The following is a 16,956-nucleotide window of genomic DNA, read 5'->3' on the forward strand; positions in this document are numbered from 1 at the left end:
ACACACCAAGCATATAGAAATGGATTTCCATTATGTTCGAGAGGAATTTTTGCGTGGCACCATCAATCTTCTCTATGTTGCTTCAGAATATCAGCTAGCCAATTTCTTCACCAAGCCTTTCGCTGCTCTTAGGTTTCACTTTCTCTTAGGCAAACTTTCGGTTATCCAACCGAAAGTTTGAGGGGGAGTGTTAAAATATGTAATATTATATAATATCTCATATGTAATCTCATAGACATGTAATGTTTTATCTCCTTTCTAGTTAGGATTTTTCGTTTAATTAATTCTAGTTAAAATACAACTAGAATTAGCCAAACCAGTCCATCATTGGACTGATTTGGCTTTACCTTTTTGACTAGTCAAAACGGTAAATCCAAAGAGAGCTGTTGGACTCCCCAACGGCTCTATTAGAGCCGTTGGAGAGTCCAACAACTCTCTTAAGGCTTCTCTCTACCTCTCTATAAATATGGGGTTATTCCCCTTGTAAAGAATTACTCTTGTTTTGGGTTTTTATCCCAAATCAATAAAATTGTTTATTTTTCATTTTTTTATACCCGTTTCGGGTAGTGTGTATTCTTGAGTTCTCTTTGTGAACCTTTGTGGTTCTTATGGTGTATTTGTGAGAACTTGTTGAGAGACATTTGTTGTAGTGTATTTTTCACTTTCTTACAGACATGAGCAATTCTTTTAATTCTCCATCCGATTCAGTCCCTTTCTTATGTTCTCCTTGCTGTTTTTTCCCTTTATTATACGGATTAAACCAACAGTTGGACTTAACATGACCCCTTTAGTTGCATATGTAGCATGTAGGCACGTTTCTCTGTTCTTGAGAATTCGGAAGAACATTAGGAGTGGGTAAAAGCCCACGTCCCCCTGATGCGTTTCTGCCCTGTACTCCACGTCCTCGAAAACCATATCCTCCTCTCCCTTGTCCATAGCTGACTACTGTAGCAAGAACATCCTGATTGTTTCCTTGCGTATGAGATTCCTTTGGCAAACCCTTCAACGACATCTCATACTGTAGCAACTTAGCGCGTAGATCCTCAAACTTTGGTAATTCAGGCAAACACAGCAATGAAGTCGTAAGGACATGATAATCAGCCCCCAATCCATTCAAAACCTGTTGAACCATGTCTTTATCACTAACGGGGCATCCAATGATGGCTAACTGATCTTGCTATGCTTTTCATTTTATTCAAATATTCCATGACGGTCAAAGAATCCTTCCTCATCATCTGAAACTGTAAAAACCGAAAAATTTTGCTAATAAATTTTGTTTATATTACAAAATATTTCAAAAAAATGCAAATTGGGCCTAGATCCATATTTCGGAATCCATAAAGGGGCAATCGGGTATAAATAATATCAACCACAAGGGAATTAAAAAAAAATAATTTATTATAAGGTTAATCCGGGGATCCACAGTTGGATCCATTTGGATCCAACTTGTGGATCCATATCGTTGGGGTCGGCTTACGGGTCTCGGGTCCGGACCCGAGCCGAGCCCTGTGTAACAGGGCTTATAAGAGTAAGGGGCAACCCAATAAGGGTTGCCCGATAAATCTGAAACGGAAAAAAGAAAAAAAAGAAAGGGGGTTAGGGTTCTGAGAGAGAACCCTAACCGAAATCGCAGGAAGGAAAGGGAGGAGGCTGGAAGCGCAGCCGCTGGAGGGAAGGGGGCTCCGATTTTGCCGGGCCTTCCTCTTCAAAAGGAGGTCCCAAATGGGTCTCTTCTCCCGATTCGTTCATCTCTCTCTCTCTCTCTCTCTCTCTCTCTCTCTCTCTCTCTCTCGGTGTGCGCACGTCGGAGGAAGGAGCCCCATCACCGGCGAATCTCCGGCCATCCGCAGGTGTCAAAGGCCCCTCGAGCATCTCTTTTCACGGCAGTTGGGAGGAGCGTCACCAGTCTGCACCCCTCTGCGACGTTCGTCTCCGGCCACCGGAAAACCACCGTAAGAGGTACGGGTACCCTCTCGTGGAAATGAATGAGCAATCGAACCCCGTTTCGATTTTGTGCCCTTTTTCTTTGGATGGAAACCCTGAAAAAAAAGGGATTTGGCGGTTTATTAAACCCAATGGAGTAGGGTCGATTGTGTTGTTGAGTGATCTAAGGCTGTGCAAAACCTTGGTTTGGTGGGGTTACGGGTTATCGTAAAGGGTTTTTTTTACATGTATTGATTTTTTTTAGAATCCCAATTCTCTTATCCTCTGCCCCACTCCATTGGAGCGTGCTGGACAGTGTGTGATTGATGATTCGGCGTATGATTGCTGAAATCTAAAGTCGCCAAAATCCTTGTTTGTTCGGCTACATTCAGCTTTCTTTTAATAGACCAGTTCATTTAGTATAAGATTGTGATTCGTAGTTCTGTACTGCCAATTCAAAAAAAGGGGCGTGTTATTTTATCATCCTGCGTAGTTATGTGTACTGTAATGATCTAAGTTGGCTGACTTGTATGCATAATATGGATTACTTGATCTGTGTTTTGGTCTTGCATATTCGGTTGTTTCAAGTAGGCTGTAGTTATATGCTTTGTTTCAACGGCTGTCGGTAAGGAGATGGATAATAATGACTTATGATTATTATGCGTGCAAACTGAAAACCTGATTTGGTATGAAATTGCTTACTCTTATTTTGCTCGCTGGGTCTGGAAGATTTAATCGATCTAATTTTTTTTGATCTGCTAGATTTGGACCATGTAACATGTATATTTTCATTCCACCAATCTAGTTAAAATACTACGTGTTATGTTAAATATCCCTGTAAGTAGGAACACTGAACGCTTCTGTTTTACTTGTAAAAGGGCATGTGAGAGGTCCATTATGTGGAAGCAAGATTTACCTGTCTAGTGTTCAGGGTTGGGATAAAATCAGACCCTATGGTTTCTTTTAAAATGGGATAGTTGTGGCAAACTAGTTGCTACATAAGGAAATACATGCCTGGGTTTGACTGCTTATTGTAGAAGAGTTGTGAGACATTAAAGAAATGTCATTCATTGAAAATGGGTTGTGGCATGTAGTTAAATCAATTGCTGAATGACCAATGGCTGGTAAATAGCCTGGTAGCCACAGGGGTGTAGGAAACAGAGTGTCATTGACTGTGGTTTTCTTACTTGGATGGGTTGTGTGCGTGGCATATGATAGGGGTTGTCGGATGCAAAAAAATAAAATAAAAATATATATATATATATATATATATAAATAATATATATATATATATAATAAATAAAATAAATACAGAATTTCATAAAGGGGATTTTTTCTCTATGCTGTTTAGGTCTTGACAGCATACACAGGCCCAGATCGGGCCTGTGCATATGCTGTCAGACCTAGCCGACAAGGTCGGCTGGGCTGGATGTGTTTATTAAAACAAAAAGAAAATAAATAAATATATAATATATATAATTCCTGCCTCCCTCCTTCAGTGATATATTGTTCGGTTTGACAGGAGGAGTGTGAGTTTTAATAGATGCACATTTTGATGGAAATGAGCAAAGTTATGAGTATACATGTAAACTGTATAGTCATGCTTCTACTAGACTATTGATGTCTCATTTAACATAAGTATGCGAAATTGCGGGGTCTATTCGCGTGCACATACTCGCAGGAGAGATGTTTTGGTGGATACCTATATGTGATGAGGTAGTACACGTAGTGAGAATGTAAAAATGACATGCTTATAATTGAGTTTATGGTTGCATGCTTTTGACACTTTGGCCTAGTGTTATAAATAAAACACTACTTTTGCTTTTGTTGTGATGCATTGATGGCCTAATGGATCATCACGGCCTGTAGAGCCGTGGACTTGGTTGTTTTTCTTATATGTTTAATAGCATCACTCAAACCACACAAGTTGGTAGGGCACACTACTATACTGTTCCCGTTGTCTTCACGGGCTGGAGTCCCGTAAGGGTTCCTGCAAAGGAGGATGTGGGTTTTCACTTTACCTTTGCATATGGTGTTGCACACTTAAATAATTGACTTTAATAAGAACAATGTAACTTATGTTCTGGGTTCTTCCATCTGGAGAATGAAGATCTTAGAAGTCCAGTCTTGGGGAGACTGTGAGGATACAAAAACTCTGTGTGCTTAAATTTGGTCTCCTGAACCCGATATTGAGGTTCCTTCTCCTGACCACGGTTTTAGGGAGAATCCGCCACTTTACCCGGGAGTGGTGTGTTAGTCACAGCTGTAAGATTATGGTACCAAGGAAGTGACACTTGTGGGCGTGGGGTGTCCCTTGTGTCCCCGACATTAGATGTGGAGGTCTAATGTTCCGAAGTTGATTCGGTCGAGGGCTAAGTTGGAACCCAGTAATAAAATATAAATTGTGTGCTAAGCTACCCTAGGAACCTAACTTGACCTCGAGGATTTTACCCGTTTGATGTATCCGCGGGCGATGGAATTAAAAAGATGAACTTAAATTGTATGCATTTAATAGGGCATGCATATGGAAATATGAACTTAAATGAAAGAAAATAAGGTGTTCATACATTTCACATATATCATGCATAATTTTGCTATGCATTAGATCAGGCATGGTCTGTTTCTCTTCCCTGATATATGTTGTTGGATGGGTGATGGTTACTCTTTAATGTATGTAGAATACCCTGCTTACTCAAAGTGAATACCTGTTATTGATTAAAGTTTATGCATACTTAAAAGATGTTGCATGAATGCTTAAGTTGGATTGAGTAGATGTAATAATTGATTTTCCTCAAGGAGAATTGCATAAAATTGTACTTGTGTTCTTTATGCTCATTTATTTTCATTAGAGGGATCTGTACGCAAAATCCTTTGGATTTCTGACCCCTCCTTTTTATGGTTTTTCACAAGAGCAGGAACTCAGTGAAGCGACTGGTGTCTGGGCAAGTCACGGGTGTTACACACTTGCTGGATAAATCTTAGAGGGACATCATGACTTTACTTTTGTTTTCCTTTTTGGTTCATTTAATGGATGTTACACTTTCAATAATTCATTATGCAAGTCTCTCTAGACATGTTTATCAGTTTTTCAATAAATGAATAATGGTTTGATGTTGGTTTGGAAGATAAGTGTAAGCTCTATCGTGGTGTGTGGTTATCCAGCGGTGAGTGGAACTGTAAAGGCCCTAGGTCTCTGGGAATATTTTCACATCTAGAAAAAAAAATTCTGCATTTTCGAGGGGATGAGTTGGGGTTGTTACAGAAACTCATGCTTGAGAAATACAACCCGAGCTTCTGAAATCTGAGAATATGTGCGAACCAATCTGTCCCATAACTGTGCGGCTGTGCAATCATCTGGAATGGCAAGGAGAACCTCATGCGATAGAGTCGAAGTGATATAGGCCACAAGCTGTAATGAAATGGTGGTCTTCAACAAATGCACAAATAACTCACAAACAAGTGTCTATTGGAGACACTACAAGCATGACCCTTGAAAGGGTATAAAAGGAAGAACACTTGAAAAATAAATAATACTTTATTCATGAACAAAATGCTTAAGAAGCATGGTTATTTACATTGAAGGGGTTCACCCCTATATATACAAAAAAGTGGAAGAGAGAGGAGAGCTCATTTTGAGCTCTTCAAAAGAGACGTTGGATTCCAACGTCTCTTAATATAGCTGTTGGACTACAGTCCAACAACATTTATTATTATAGCTGTTGGACTATAGTCCAACAACATTTATTATAGCTGTTGGACTACAGTCCAATAGCTATTTGCACAGTACTGGATCAAATATCTAGTTTCTATTGAACTAGATGCTAAAAAAGAAAATAAAGAAAAATAATAAAAGAAAATATAATAATATTAAATATATATATATATATATATATATATATATATATATATATATATATTACAGTTTACATTTTAACACTCCCCCTCAAACTTACGGTACAATGAGCGAAAGTTTGTCTAAGAGGAAGTGAATTCTGGGAGCAGCGAGAGGCTTGGTGAAAAAGTCTGCTAATTGATATTTTGATGTAACATATGGCAGATCAATGGTTCCATGTAAGTATTCCTCTCTGACATAGTGACAGTCCATCTCAATGTGTTTAGTGCGCTCATGAAATGTCCGGTTGCTTGCAATGTAGATCGCACTTTTGTTGTCACAACACATCTTTGAAGCTTGCGTTGCTTTAGCTCCCATATCCGCTAGCAATCGTCTGAGCCAAACAACCTCCATAGTGATGGTTGCCATGGCTCTGTATTCAGCTTCGGTGGAGGAAAGAGAGACTTTCTGCTGCTTCTTGCACCTCCACGAAATTAAGGTTTCACCTAGGAACACACAAAAACCAGTAGTTGAGTGTCTATTATTGGGATCACCTCCCCAGTCAGCATCAGTATATGCAATTAAATTTAATGAAGATGAAACAGACAAGAAGAGTCCTCGTGAAAGAGAGGATTTTAAGTATCTAATAATACGCAAAATCGCTCCCATGTGCACGGAGGTGGGAGCATGCTGAAACTGACTGACTGTATGAACCACATGAGTTATATCTGGCCTAGTAATGGAAAGATAAGAAAGAGCTCCAACAAGCTGTCTATAAGGAGTAGGATCATCAAGAAGTTCTCCATCATCAATTTTCATTTTAACATTGACAACTTCTGGAGTGTCTACTTTCTTATCATCTGTAATTCCAGACCTGGAAACGATATCAAGAGCAAATTTAGATTGAGATATCAAATACCCCCGAGGGGAATAATCAACTTCAATGCCTAAAAAATATCTTAATAAACCTAAGTCAGTCATTTCAAAGTGAGTTTTAAGAAGAGATTTGATATTTGCAACTCCCTGTTTGTCGCCTCCGGTGATGATCATATCGTCCACATAGAGAAGAAGAATAATGATGCCTGCATCAGATTTCTTAACAAACAAAGCAGTGTCAGTTAAACAAGGTTGAAAACCAATATCAAGCATAACATGACTAAATCGGTCATACCAGGCTTTTGGAGCCTGTTTAAGACCATAAAGAGTTTTTTCTAGACGAAGAGCTTTACCCTTAGGGATACTAATACCAGGTGGGGCTTCCATGTATACTTCTTCAACGAGATTCCCATTCAGGAAAGCATTTTTGACATCTAATTGAAATATAGGCCATGTTCTAATGGAGGCCAAGGCTATTAAAGTTCTAACAGTGCTCATACGGGCCACAGGAGCAAATGTTTCTTCATAATCGATGTCATACTCTTGGGCATATCCTTTTGCTACTAAACGGGCCTTATATCTTTCGAGGGTCCCATCACTTTTGGTTTTGACTTTGTATACCCACCTACAACCTATAGGTTTCTTACTCTGAGGGATATCTTGTATCGTCCAAGTATTGGCCTTGTCTAGTGCATCCAATTCTATTTTCATGGCTTCTATCCATTCTATATGATTTTTTGCTTGAGAATAGGATGATGGTTCAACATATGATTGTATTAATGTAATGGCGGCCCTATACGTGGGTGAAAAAGATTCATAAGACAAATTTTTCTGGAGGTTTAGAGATTCTAGACGTTCTTCTAGGTGAGACTTCAGAGTATTTTTGTAATGCACATGGAAGATTTTGCTCTCTACGTCTTGAATATTGTAGATTAACATCCCTATGGATTTGCTCTTCATTATCATCATTTTCAACAACAATAGGACTTTGATCATTGTCAAGGTCACATCCAACATCACATTCATTGGATTTTGAAGTTGGATCAATTAAAAACGAGTATTCAGTGACATCCTTGGATTTTTCAAATTCAAAGAAGCTTTCTTTTTCCAAAAAAGATACATTTCTTGACACATAATTTGTCATTTTGAAAATCGAAACACTTGTAGCCTTTTTGATTATCAGCATATCCTAAAAAGGCACATGAGATTGCACGAGGAGAGAGTTTGTCATTTCTGTTGGTGAAAACAAAACATTTGCATCCAAAGACTCTTAATCTAGAATAATCTGGAGTTAAATTAACAAGCTTTTCTATTGGAGTTGTATTCTTTAACGAGGAAAATGGCATCCTATTAATGAGGTAGGTGGCAGTTAGGACCGCTTCAGCCCAAAAACTTTTTGGAACTTGATTTGCAATTAGCAATGTCCTAGTAGTTTCCATAATGTGCCGATGTTTGCGTTCGGCTAGGCCATTCTGTTGTGGAGTGTGTGGACATGATCTTTGATGTGTAATACCATGTAAATTGAGATAGTTTTTGAATTCGTTGGACATAAATTATCCCCCTGAATCAGTGCGAAAAACAGAAATATCATTTTGAAACTTATTTTTAACCATTTTATGAAATATTTGGAAGTTAGCAAATACATCAGATTTATGTTTAAGAAAATAAATCCAAGTATGTCTAGAAAAGTCATCAACAAAAATGACATAATATGTATAACCACCTTTGAAAATAACTGGTGCGGGACCCCAAACATCCGAATGTATTAACTCAAGTGGTCGTGAGGAAACAAAAGTTCTACTAAGAAATGATAACCTTTTCATTTTGCCAAGAATGCAGTCTTTACAAGAAAAATTTTCAGAATTACAAAATTTTTCCAAACTTGGAAAATATTGAATTTTAGACATATGAGGATGGCCAAGCCTTTTGTGCCATAAATCTAATTCTAATTTCTGAATATTATAACAAAATGCATTCTTGGGTAATTCCAAAAAGTCCATGTAATAAAGTCCTCCTTCTCTATGGCCTTCCCCAATCAGCTTCCCTGACTGGCGATCCTGTACCCAACAACCATGAGAAGAGAAAGAGATATTACATCCATAATCAGATATTTGTGAGACAGATAAGAGATTCAAATTAAGTTTAGGGATATATCTAACTTCTGGGATAAAAAATCTTTTGGATTTTTGAAGATTTTCAAAACATCCTATTCCTTTTACTTCAAGAGATGTGCCATCGGCTGTAAAAACCTTTGACACACTTGAGTTATTTTTAAGACATTCGGATGACTATTAACATTTGGGGTCATATGAAAAGAAGCACCAGAATCTAAAAGCCAAGGAAAGTTACCTAGACCGGAGAAAGATGCATCTGCCGCTCCAGTTGAGGCTTCGGTTGAGGAGGATACCTCTTTGAGAAGAGGTTGAAGGATTTCCATCAGTTGAGCCATAGACACAGGTGCATCTTGATCTTTTGACTCAGATTCAACAGATGCAACTCTTTTTTCTTCTCTTCTTTTTAACTTTGGACATTGAGGCCTATAGTGCCCCGGTTCATGACAATGATGACAAATAACTTTTCTTTTATCAAAGTCGCCGTTTTGCCTTCAAAAATGAGGCGGCTTATAAGTACGAGTATGATTCCCCGGTCTAAATACATCTAAAACGGAGTCATCATCAACTTTTGGAGTACTTTTTCTAAGTCTATTTTCCTCCATAGTGAGCTCTTCTACAGTATCAACAATAGAAGGAATTTTTCCACGATGTAAAAGAGCCGATTTGGTGGATTCAAACTCCGGCCTTAGACCATTCACAAATTGATAGAAATGTTTCATATCGAGTTGCTTTTGGCGAAGCTCGATGTCTTCGGCACAATGCCATTTGGGCTCAAGAAGAGCCAACTCTTCCCAAAGTTCGGACAACTCATTATAATATTCTCGAATAGTTTTATCTTTTTGAGTCATTGTCTGAACTTTATCTTGTAAATTGCATACATGTGCAATATCTTTAAGGGAATACATGTTTTTGAGGTATTCCTAAGCCTTATCGGCATGCTCAAACTTAGCTAGACTAGAGCATTTTTTAATGTCTATGCTATTGATGAGCCATGACATAATTTTTGCATGCCCTATCCTCCATTCTTTCCATTTCTTTTCATAAGTGGCTAACGCCTTACTCTTCTCTTCTTCCGTTAGAGGAACCTCTTTATCACCCTCTTTCTTGGTAAGAGATAGTTTAGGTTCCAAATCGGAACCATCCACTATACCCCATAAACCTTTTCCCCAAATGTGGTGCTTCATAATCGAAGCCCACATTACATAGTTAGTATCATTTAGCTTCATAGGAATGATGGTGATCTTATCATTGTCATCCATCTTTTACAAGGGTAAGAGAGGAATAAATAGGAGGAGAGAGAGAAAAAAAGAAAAAGAAAAGAAAAAGTGTAGACAAAGGAATAAGAGAGGATACAAAACCAAAATTTTTTGTAGCACAAGTTCGCCTTTCTTCAAACAAATCTTCTTGAGCCAAGAACAAGGTGATGAAACACCTTTTGTAAATGTGGCACGGAAATCGAGGCGGAAGCACTTCAAGATCTAAGGATTTTGTAGCTCTGATACCATGTAATGAAATGGTGGTCTTCAACAAATGCACAAATAACTCACAAACAAGTGTCTATTGGAGACACTACAAGCATGACCCTTGAAAGGGTATAAAAGGAAGAACACTTGAAAAAGTGTAGACAAAGGAATAAGAGAGGATACAAAACCAAAATTTTTTGTAGCACAAGTTCGCCTTTCTTCAAACAAATCTTCTTGAGCCAAGAACAAGGTGATGAAACACCTTTTGTAAATGTGGCACGGAAATCGAGGCGGAAGCACTTCAAGATCTAAGGATTTTGTAGCTCTGATACCATGTAATGAAATGGTGGTCTTCAATAAATGCACAAATAACTCACAAACAAGTGTCTATTGGAGACACTACAAGCATGACCCTTGAAAGGGTATAAAAGGAAGAACACTTGAAAAATAAATAATACTTTATTCATGAACAAAATGCTTAATAAGCATGGTTATTTACATTGAAGGGGTTCACCCCTATGTATACAAAAAAGTGGAAGAGAGAGTTTTGAGCTCTCCAAAAGAGACGTTGGATTCCAACGTCTCTTAATATAGCTGTTGGACTACAGTCCAACAACATTTATTATTATAGCTGTTGGACTATAGTCCAACAACATTTATTATAGCTGTTGGACTACAGTCCAACGGCTATTTGCACAGTCAAGTTCCAACAGGAACTTGACTGGATCAAATATCTAGTTTCTATTAAACTAGATGCTAAAAAAGAAAATAAAGAAAAATAATAAAAGAAAATATAATAATATTAAATAATATATATATATATATATATATATATATATATATATATATATATATATATATTACAGTTTACATTTTAACACAAGCAACAGATCCCGTTTTTCCCAACTAAGGTATTTTGGATTCTTGATGAGAATAATAGATGTTGCCCCTTTGTCATCCTTATCTTCGAGATACAAATTCTAGAGGGGCTGGCACGGATCCATCAAGATGACTGAGGAGACCCTGACTCCTTATAAAAGGAATTATTTGTCTTTTCCAGGTCAAAAAATCAGACACAAGTTGGTTAAGGAAACTCCCGGAGAGACTGGATTGTGCGGCTGGGAAATCCATAGGGAATAAAAATAATATTGGAAAGAAAAAAAATGAGAGAAATGCTGCACTTCAACAATATCGAGTTGTGATTATCGATTTGAACTAGACAGATTCCAGATAAAACATTAGGAACCTTTGAAAACCCTCAATCAATCGTTCAGTGCAGTAGAAAAGAAGAAGTATCTGATCTGCCTCAGATTTTTTTTTGTTGAGAAAGAAAACAAGATTGGGAGACAAGTATCAGATCTGGTGATTCTTTGCTGTGCAGAAACAGAAATACAGAAATCGTTAAGAAGGAGGAACGATATTCAGCGAAGAGGAATATAGATGCAGAAAGCAACAATTTCAGATCTGGGATTCACAGTTCGAGATCTGACGATCTGACCCAAGAAAAAAAAACTGTAGATCAGAAATAAAAAAATCAGATATGCGACAGCCTGGAACAATGCAGATCTGAAGTCAAAAACAGATCTGCGACAAGCTGAAACTAAAGGACCTTTCAAAACTGTTGCAGTAAAAGAGAAGAATTTTAGGACGTGAAAAGAAGCTTAATAAAGGTTTTAATAGAAGAGAGACAAGATTACAGAAGAAAGTTTTTTTTTTTTGACTTGGAAAATATACAGTCTCTTCGGTCATACCTTCTGGAAATCACGTTCACACCCAGATCTAACGTGCTCTGATACCATGTTAGATTTTCAGATCTCCAGTCTTTTACCTGTAGAAAGAAAGACAATAGAAGAAAAAGGGGCTACACAAAACAGAGAGGGAACACACACCTTGGGCGTCCTTTCTCATTGAATATATAGATATTACAAGACATATTAGGGTACAAGTTTACCCTAAAACAATAATTAAAAATTACATGTCCACCTATAAGTGACGTTTGGAATATTAAACATAAAATGATTGGATCTGGATCTTAAGGATCCGGTCCAAGATACAAAACAAACTGATGTTATCTTTTCAGATCTATGCTTGCCGGCATTTATCAGTACAGGTGTTACACATATCACATAATCTTGCATATGATGGTTAAGCTATATGTTCGATTTCCATTGTTACTAACACATAGACACGTGTGTGGCATGCACAAGCCAGCTCAAGCTCAACTTAGCTCGCACAAACTTGAGCCCAAGTTCAAGCTAGGTATGAGCCAGGATCAAAATCTGGAAAGGAAAAAAGAAAAGATGATGTGAGGGACATGGTCTTGACCATAGTCAACACAAGCTTAACCATGTCTATGAAGTATCGTGGCGTGTCTGGTATCCATATCAGTGTTGTGGTGTGTTGAAATCTTCACATGGGACAGGGATGCTAAGTGAATTATCTGTGCCACCTAGCTTTATGTACATGCACTGTCAGATAAATGGATATGTTCCTTGGTTTGTGGATCCAAATTTTTTTCTAAGATAAATGGTAATGCATGTTTTGTCACTTCAATTTATTGAATACATCCTAAATTATGATGGATATTGCTATTGTGTTTGTATTTTTAATTGGTGATTATGTACTACACGGCCTCCCTGTGTGTGTCAAATTTTCTCATAACATTATACCTCTTGGGGTTTTCAAGTCAAGCATTAAGCTAGTATAAAGTAGTGCGGAAGTAGGTAAACTGTGAACTGTATAGAAGTATCTGCTACTAAATAGGAAAGAGAATCTTGACTTTTGGTAAAGCTATCAAAACACCTCCTTTTGAAAAAAATATCACAATACTATTTGCCAGTTTATGTTACAGAAGACTGAGGAATTAAGGTAAGACATCTTGGTGAGAAAGTCCAAGATAACCCTTTCCTTTTTTATTAAACGATGGTTTATGAATTGTTTTATTTATTTAAAACTCCATTTGCTGTAAATGCCTGAATTATTTCTATTCAGCTCCTTTCAATAAAAAAATGTTAAAGCAGCAGAAGAATGGAAAACCAAATAATGGTGCTTTGTTCAGGTCCAGTCCATTTGGAGAAAATGGATGGATTTAGATGTTTGGTCCTGATGCCATGTAAAAAAAAAGAGATTTGGTCGGTAGATGATATTCACTTGTTGCTGCTCCAAAACAAAAATCATGGTCATGTACAAGAGTTGATCAATAATAAAACATTTTTACCCTATTACATCCAACTACATTCTTGTACGTGAGACATTTATGAATAAAGCCATGACAATGCTCTCATTAGATTTATAATTAGTATGGGCAATAGGCCAGGCTGGGCCAGCCCAGCTAGTTTTCTGGACAGGCCAGTCTAGCCCAAGGGTCAAAGCCCTAGCCAGATCAGCCTATTGCCTGGACAGGCCATGGGCAGGATTCAGGCCCGTTTTCTGAAAGTGAAACACATAGGCCGTGCCCAGCCAGATCAGCCTATTTCTATTTTTGACTAGGTCAGTCAGCCTATTGCCTGGCCTTTTAAAGGATCAGGCCAGACTGAGTCATAAAAAGTCAGTCATGCCTGCTGGTTCTAAGGCTCACCTCTATTCATAACGATAAGGAAAGGTGGTATAGTATGTTATTGATTAGATAACCCACTTGATGTCGTAGGGGCCATCCAGTAGCCTGTCTATCAAAACAGGAAAAAGAAAGGATAACCCACAGCGTGCAAGGTTATATCAAATAGAAGGGAAAATGATAATACTAAACAAGAACTAATAAGCATTGTACTGGTAGAAATAGAAGCTAAAATATGGTTACAGAGTCCACTGCTGAGGACTCAGAATAACGTGATTTGGTATACAAGTAATTTTTTCCAGCATTTCAGTTTGCTTACTTTGACTTGGTGATATTGTTATGAAAAAATTAGTGGATGCATAAAATGTCAATATTTGTTTATCTTCTAACTGCACACACTTGTCATGCAGGTTTCTAGATCAATTGGTGACGTATATCTTAAAAAGGCGGAATTCAACAGGGCACCTTTATTTGCTAAGTTTCGTCTGCCTGTACCTTTTAGGAGGCCAATACTTAGTGCTGAACCATCAATTGCAGTACACACACTGCAACCATGTGATCAGTTTATTATATTTGCTTCTGATGGGCTTTGGGAGCATTTCAGTAATCAGGAAGCAGTTGATCTTGTTCATAATCATCCACGCGGTGTAAGATCTAATAGTAAAAATATGGCTTTCTTTTGCTCTTAATTGTACATGGTGCCACCAAAACCTCACAGTCTACATTGAATAAAGCTTTTATTTCCTGGTGCCACCAAAACCTTGCATTGTCTACATTGAATACAGCTTTTCTTTCCTGAAGCTTTCAGAAGAAAATAGAAATTACCTTTGGAGCCAGTTCTTGAATGCTGAAGTATTATGTAATGGAGATGGCAGACAACAAGAAAATATATGTATCTTTAATATGAAACCATTCACCAAATTACTGCTAGTATTCAAGCCATCCTTTCTGAGCTTTGCTGTCCACAAAGTTTTATATTCCACTCTAGTTGTCAGTAGCTTCACTCTAGTCTGACCATGCTGTTCAAGAACTCATTTCTGGTTCTGACCAAACCATCCAAGTTGTAGTTTAGTTTATTGTAGAATTTAATCATTATTCAATTCTGATTTACACACAAGTAACAGAGTGTTTGCTATATTTCAGAATATTATAGCAAGAAGCTTTCTACCTTTTGTTTTTTTAGTTTCCTAATATGTAGTGAAGAAAAAGCAAAAGAAGACCACTGTTTAAGATGATTTAGAATTGGTCTGGATCTTTTTCTCTTTTCATTTTGTTCTTGTTGTAGACTATGTAATGTCATAATATGACACTGCTTGAATGAGTGATATTTGTTGACTTCACCAAATAATGCAGTGTGATGAGCAGCACAGCATCATAACACTTATAGAAACTGATATTTGTCATGCAGGGAAGTGCAAGGAGGCTTGTCAAAGCTGCACTCCAAGAAGCAGCAAAGAAGAGAGAAATGAGGTACTCTGATCTGAAAAGGATCGAGCGAGGAGTGAGACGACACTTTCATGATGACATCACAGTTATTGTTGTATTTCTTGACCCCCATCTCATAAGCAAAGCAAGCTCAAATCGTGGTGGCTCTAATGTGTCTATAAGAGGTGGTGGGATAACTGTACCTGCGAATTCTTTAGCTCCTTATGGCACACCTGTGGAACATAGTAATTCCCACTGAACTTTGCCCAAATTCAGACTCTTGTATGGGAGATGGAACAGCCTTCAATTCTTTTCGTGTACACTAACGCCCATCATGCGAGAACCCTGTTTTCACAAGTTTCAACTAGAGACATGGAGTTATCCTGTGACCACCAGGGAAGGAGCTTCAAAGTTTCATCATAGTAACCTGTGGCAATATCTATTTCTGGTATATTAATCTTTGTATATTTTGTGCAAGATGTCTGGCAATCTTAGCCTCTCTTCTGTTCTCTGGTTGTATGTTTACATCTTGTTGAGAAACTTGTTTTAGAGTTCCTTCTATGGTAAACCATCTTGTTGCTGGACATCTGAGACCCCCCACGGTAATTGATAACTGGTTTTCACATGCAAGTTGGTGCCTATCATACTGACTTATTATATGAACTCCCACTTTGTCCACCCCGAATTCACTGTATTTCAGGCCTCCTTCCTCAGTCATTTGGTGGTTGTCTCCTGTTGCCTGTGGTGGATATCTGTGCTTCTTGTGAAAGTACTTTTACTGTATCTGCAGATCCTGCACCTTCCATTCAAGGACGGTCCTGCAACTTGTGTGAGTCCTATAATAAGAGCCAGGCACATTTGATTTGTACTGTGTTACATGCTGTAGAAGTGGTGATGTGCCAACGCTGGGAGAGGATAGCAGAAGGCCTTGGTTCCATGCTGTTTGAGAGAGAGCCTTGCTTGTAAATCTCATCTTGGACTACCAGAGAAAGGTGGACTAGCCTAGCAAATGGTGGAATTTCAATGCAGAATGACAGGCATTTTCGACTCTTGGTGAGGATGATAATGTAGATCACCAGATGTGCATGCAAGGGGGGGGCGGGTGTGAAACCACCTTTAACTGTTCCCAGACTACCAAGGAGAAAAATTGGAATGATTAGATAATGCTCAACCAATTTCTTGGGACAAAGGTGCAGATGGATGGAAAGTACAAATATCTAACCTTTTAGATATGTTAGTTTTATCCCGATTTTACATGAACAGAGTGACATGAATGTGTGCCATAACTTCATCAAAGAACTAGCTGTGAAGCTCTTGTGGGCGGCTTTCTCCAAATTGATCCTTGAAGGATTATCTTAGAAACATACAGGATCTATTTGGTGGAATCTTTTAATTGCCTTGTGTAATCAACATTATAAGTCAGTGCTGCTACTGAGACCATATGGCGAAGAAATGACCGATTTTATGCAAAATAATTATATGGAGATGCGTAAAGTACTGTAGGTCGCTTTCAGTAATTATGGTTCTTGGAAGTGCTAGACGCTGCTACGGTTTTATTGAATCCAAAATGTCCAATTTTAGCATAACTCGCTTTTCTAGTTTTTTTTTTTTTGAAAAATTATGCAGCTGCTATCAGTAGGATCAAATATCAATTTCTGGCGAAAAGGCTCTGATTTCTCAATACAAGCGCAGCACCAAGAAAACGCATATCGCGAAAAGTATGGTATAGGTTAAAAACATATGGCTTTGTCTTTTTTTTTTCATAAAGAA

The 16,956-nt window shown here is 38.0% G+C and overlaps 1 protein-coding gene across 3 annotated transcripts in view; it reads left to right on the plus strand.

Annotated features, from left to right (window-relative positions):
• The window catches only part of LOC149842619 (putative protein phosphatase 2C 60), a 61,775-nt gene extending 45,105 nt beyond the window's left edge, over positions 1-16,670 (plus strand). For 2 of the 3 annotated variants that reach the window (XM_089999317.1, XM_089999316.1), the window contains 2 exons: positions 14,172-14,408; positions 15,170-16,670. In XM_089999317.1, the coding sequence (XP_089855443.1) occupies positions 14,172-14,408; positions 15,170-15,445 (513 nt within the window). In that variant the 3' untranslated portion in view covers positions 15,446-16,670. The remainder of the gene's footprint in view (positions 1-14,171; positions 14,409-15,169) is intronic. The other variant, XM_089999318.1, reaches the window with a different exon arrangement.
• The last annotated feature ends 286 nt before the right edge of the window (positions 16,671-16,956 follow it).

Source organism: Nuphar pumila, chromosome 3 (assembly GCF_984573655.1).
Source record: "Nuphar pumila chromosome 3, dmNupPumi1.hap1.1, whole genome shotgun sequence".
Classification (NCBI taxonomy): Eukaryota; Viridiplantae; Streptophyta; class Magnoliopsida; order Nymphaeales; family Nymphaeaceae; genus Nuphar; species Nuphar pumila.